The 4821-nt window shown below is 31.7% G+C and overlaps 1 protein-coding gene across 1 annotated transcript; it reads right to left on the reverse strand.

Moving 5' to 3' along the window:
- Window positions 1-2356: 2356 nt before the first annotated feature.
- On the reverse strand, window positions 2357-4122 carry LOC134275912 (pre-mRNA-splicing factor 38B-like; the record flags this gene model as incomplete). The annotated part of the gene is made up of 3 exons (XM_062758189.1): window positions 2357-3309; window positions 3668-3733; window positions 4011-4122. Coding segments are annotated over 3 exons (771 nt in total), but the record flags the coding sequence as incomplete, so codon positions are not given.
- Between the last annotated feature and the right edge of the window lie 699 nt (window positions 4123-4821).

Consider the following 4821-nt stretch of genomic DNA (forward strand, 5'->3'; position numbering starts at 1 on the left):
AGGAAGGAATACAATATAGATATTTTATATGCTATCGCTCTTCATGGATGTGCCAATTAAGTGAATTTCACATGACTGTTTCTGCTGAAAATTCAATAAATTTATTTTAAAAATTTTCCTGTGAATTTTTTGTTTCCAAGCTGAACTTTTCTCCCACAAGATATACCCAGTACATTTATAAGAATTTAAGCTGGCGATTCTTTATATGGCTCTTCTTAATGTAAAATCATCATTATACATTAGCAAACTACATTCTAAGTCTTTGTCTGCTTGTGTATAAAAAGTGTAACTTCTGCAAGCCGTTCTAAAGTAGTTGATACCTTTGACTAATTGAATCATTAATTATGAGAATAAAGAGAGGGGAGCACATACAAGAACTGTAATTTGTCATATACCTTCCACTACATTACACGAAATATGACAAATATTGAAATCAGTTCAAAACAGAAAGCCAGCTGTCTCATCTTTATGATTTAGTTGTTGAATGTGAGCAAGTGCGTATCACTAGGCCATCCTTAAAAAAAATTTTTTTTGCGGTAACGCGCCTCATCATTTTAGGTGTGGGTAGGTAGGTAGGCTTATTTATTTTTTTTTTTTTTGGAGACAAAAAGTCAGAATTAAATTTCGAATATATATAGGTATTAACTATGTCTTAGATTTCACTTTAAGTTACTAATCAAACAAGAAAATTAAGGCATTCTTAATGAATCCAATCTTTTATTGTTCAAATATCAGAACACATCAGTTCTTTTTTAAAAACGGCGTCTACAGGTGCAATGGGGACGTAAAAAAAATGTCAATAGGATAAAATTAGAAGATGGATATGTAAAAAAAAAAAAAAAAATTTTTTTTGAGCCCATAAAAAAAATCCAGTAGGGTGGATTTTGGTGAGTCGGTCGCGTTACCGCAAAAAAACAATTTTTTAAGGATGGCCCTATATCGCTACATTTTTAAAATTTCAAGACTACTACATAGTCATCTTGTTGATAATAACTAATTTCATTCAAGAAGTAATCGTGTGTTCACTCATCAATATTAGCCCAAAAAACTTTTCAATCAAATTAATCAGACCTTTTTTATGCTCTGAAATTCTGTATCATACTAGTCTCTTTATGACGACCATCAGAATTTGGGAAAACTTTTAGAGTTTTACAAAGTAAAAAAACAATTACTATTAAGCCAAATGACAATTTACAAACATGACAGTTGCAACAGCTAAGTTAATAGTGTGTGAATTCTATGATTTCCCCCAAAATGTAACTCTGGATTCTCCATTATTGTGCACAATGCACACTATAATTTTATTTTTGAAAAATCAAATATTTGGTTAAGTTGTTTTAGCATTATCAGAATACCACTATAAGATCGAACAGTTAATTTAGCCAGGACTTCTGTGTCTTCAAAGAAATCTAAGCGAGATCAGTGGTGATTACACAAGCTGCAGCACAACGCAGATGTTGCGCCAGCTATGGTGTCCCAGTCAGATTTGTGCATACATGCATGTTGAATCCCCATGCATTGTTTTGCTTTTACTAGAACATAATTATAAGCTTCATTTTCGGCTTTAGTAAATATTTTCTCAAAACGCCTACCTTGATCGGTGTGAGCTCTCGGTGTTGAATTTCTGTAAAATGAAGATAATGCGTTCTTGAAAAATTCGTTCCCAAAAATTTTGTTATATCGTTCACTAATTACCCCACCGATACTTTTTTTTGCTCCAAAGCGATATTTTGCATCCTATTCGCTTTCAAAGAGAAGTGTATGTGAGTCTGACTGTTTCCCACATTCAGATTGTAAAAGTAATAATAAAACTAATCCAATCTTCACTTAGTAAAAGTTGTCTCCCTGTGGCAGGTATACCAACCATCAAAAGAAAACACAGCAATGTTCTACCAAACATTTGGACACACCGTGAAAAATCATAAACATATAGCCATGAACATGCTTATCCTACATGTCACTGGATAAAATAAATATGCACAACTCAAAGATTATTTTTAGGTCAAATGACATTCAAGTTGCAAACCAGAAAGTCACAGAGGCCAGTGTGAGTCTGTGAGAATAAACCCTCCCCCCTTCAAAAAAAAACAAAAAAAAAAAACAAACAAACAAACAAAAAACAAAAACAAAAAACAAACAAACAAACAAAAAAAAAGAACGAAGGTGATGGCTGCAGGAAATTAATTTTGAAAACTGAAAAGAGTGGATTCCAATATCATGTATTCTCAGTCAATGAAGCTTTACTTTAAATTATACAGATGAATTCTGTCAATTGATCCTTCCAAAGTTTTTCTGAATATCATTCATGATATGAAAACTGCATGAAATATCTCACATTACAATTCAAACAACAATGCAGTATGAATTTACTTTATTCAATTAAAGGTATAAACACATCAAGTTGCTATTTTAAATTTACCATTTACAAAATGTTCAGATTTGGTGCCATTCAAAACTCAATACTTTTTAAAGGCTTCTAAAAAATGAATTCAGAAAAATGCCAACACAACCTGAGTTGGACCTGTTGAATATGAATCAGTTGACACAAATAAAACACTGAGTGTTATCTCCATTATCAGGTATTAACCAAAAGTACAAGTACTTGTTGTATATTTCATTTTTCACTTGGATCTTTCATCTTATATATCACAGAAAGGGTACAATAAAGTCACAGGCTAAGATTTTGACTGAGTCGTTAATGACTTTTATAATTTTTTTATCGTCGTCTTCTGTCCCTTGACCTTTCATTCCTCTCCCTGGAATTTGACTTTCTTTGTCTTGCGTTATGGCTGTCCCTTCTGCTTCGTTCCTTGGATACAGACCTTCTGTGCAGTCTCTGTCTCTGTTCTGAAGACCTTGCAGCATATCTCTGTTGACCTTCAAATGACCTTCCATCTCTTTCAGATGAAGATGACGACCTTGACCTTCTTCTGTCTTGATCTCTTGGTTTACTCCTATAAGCTGGTGACCTTGACCTCCTACCACTATTATTAACCTCTCTCCTGTCTCTTTCATTAGAACTTCGAAATCTGTCCCTGTCATTCTTTTCCTCAAAAGAGGATGATCTTCTTCTCTGTTGCTTTCTGAAGATTGGACTACGATCCCTGGATATTGATTTTCGGGAATCTCTTCTCTTTGACCTTTGGTCCTGGCCGCCTCTCTGAGGTGAACTGTTAAATGAGATACTTCTTCTCCTACGTCTGTTCTGAGATGTTTCTGGTGACCAGTTCTGTTTTCCGTGACATTTTCTCTCTGGAGAATGCCTTGATTTCGAGTCCTTGAATTGTTCACGTCTTCCTTGTTCATTATCTGTAATCAAAAGCTTAAATATCGAACATGTGTAAAACAACTACATATAATTATCTGAATGTAAAGTTACGAAGATTAATATTTACATATAATTTTTATGAATGTTGCTAATGTCATACATGTACATGGAAACAAATACGTGTACATGGAAACAAATAATATTTTCAAGGGAAGTAATCATTCACTTGCTTGAAAGATTTTTCAAAACTATGTTAATACACATACTTATTTTAATTTACATTAAAAGTTTTATTTTTATGAAAACAGGAAAAAAATCAAACTCCATTAAAAAATGTAAACAATGCATAATATGATAAATAGAATCAAAATTCGTTTTCCTAATGAATAAAATGTTGACCTGAGTCTTCAGAACTAGATGATGAACCCTTTCTTCTTCTGTGGGACTTCTTCTCTCTGTCAGAATCTGCACAAGAAATATTACTATTAAAAATGTGTACAGTTTGTAAGATGAAAGTAAAAGTTATATTACAAACTTTTTATTAAAATGTTAAATTACAAAACTTTTTTACTTTCTAGAAACATATCAATGCATTAAAAAACTGAAACATAAAGTCATAACCTCCTTTCATCTGAATATATAGAAAGGGTAATTAATCTGCCTATCTTTGAATCATTTAGGGAGATTACAACTTCTCTTTGTAATAAATTAACCTACTTCCTTTAGTAATGCATTAACCTACCTTCATCTGAGTCAGATGACTTCTTCTTGTGTTTCTTTTTCTTCTTTTTCTTGTCTTTACCAACTTTCCCTTCCTTCTTTCCAGTCTGCAGTTTATTTAATTTTCTACAAAAAAAAAAAAAGAATATACATTTTAATTGCAGCATTTCTAAATAATACAGTAGCATCAAGTTAAAGATATCTCATTTATCTCAGCCATGATAATTCATAAGTCTTGTTTCACTAATTTTTTTTTTTAATCTAAGAACAGGATCAAGATGAAATTAATATTAAAAGGGTTTCGAAATGAAGAGAGCTAACTCCAAATGAAAACAATTGCAATTTTGGTTAGAAAAGCATTCTTATCTTTTATTAAAACAAAAGGTACTGTAGATCACTAAATTTTGGTGACACCTTATTTTTGTGAGATAGTCATCGACTCTTAATTAGCAAGACATGATTTTCACGAATTGCTGTTATTCCTCTATATGAATAATGATTGAAAGAAATACATTTACATGTATATGTGAGAATGAAATTCTATGAGAACATTGTCTCGCGAAAATAAAGTTCTCACGAATAAAAAGTGATTTACAGAATATAAAGGACAGATTGTGATTTCTTAACCAGAACCTAAATAAAAAAAACTAAAATAAAGAAAATATTTCACTTATTTCTAACCAAGTGAAGAATTAAATTATTCATAGGTTTAAAATGTAAATAAATAAGGAACAACTGCCTGTTTTTGGGGGGGTCAACATGATGTTTGATTATGTCATAACTCCAATTTATATCTTTGGAATTTACAGGTATATACATGTATGCAAAGTACT

This window comes from Saccostrea cucullata, unplaced genomic scaffold (genome assembly GCF_032062105.1).
Source record: "Saccostrea cucullata isolate Sc308-1 unplaced genomic scaffold, CSIRO_AGI_Scuc_v1 ctg7338, whole genome shotgun sequence".
NCBI classification, from domain to species: domain Eukaryota; kingdom Metazoa; phylum Mollusca; class Bivalvia; order Ostreida; family Ostreidae; genus Saccostrea; species Saccostrea cuccullata.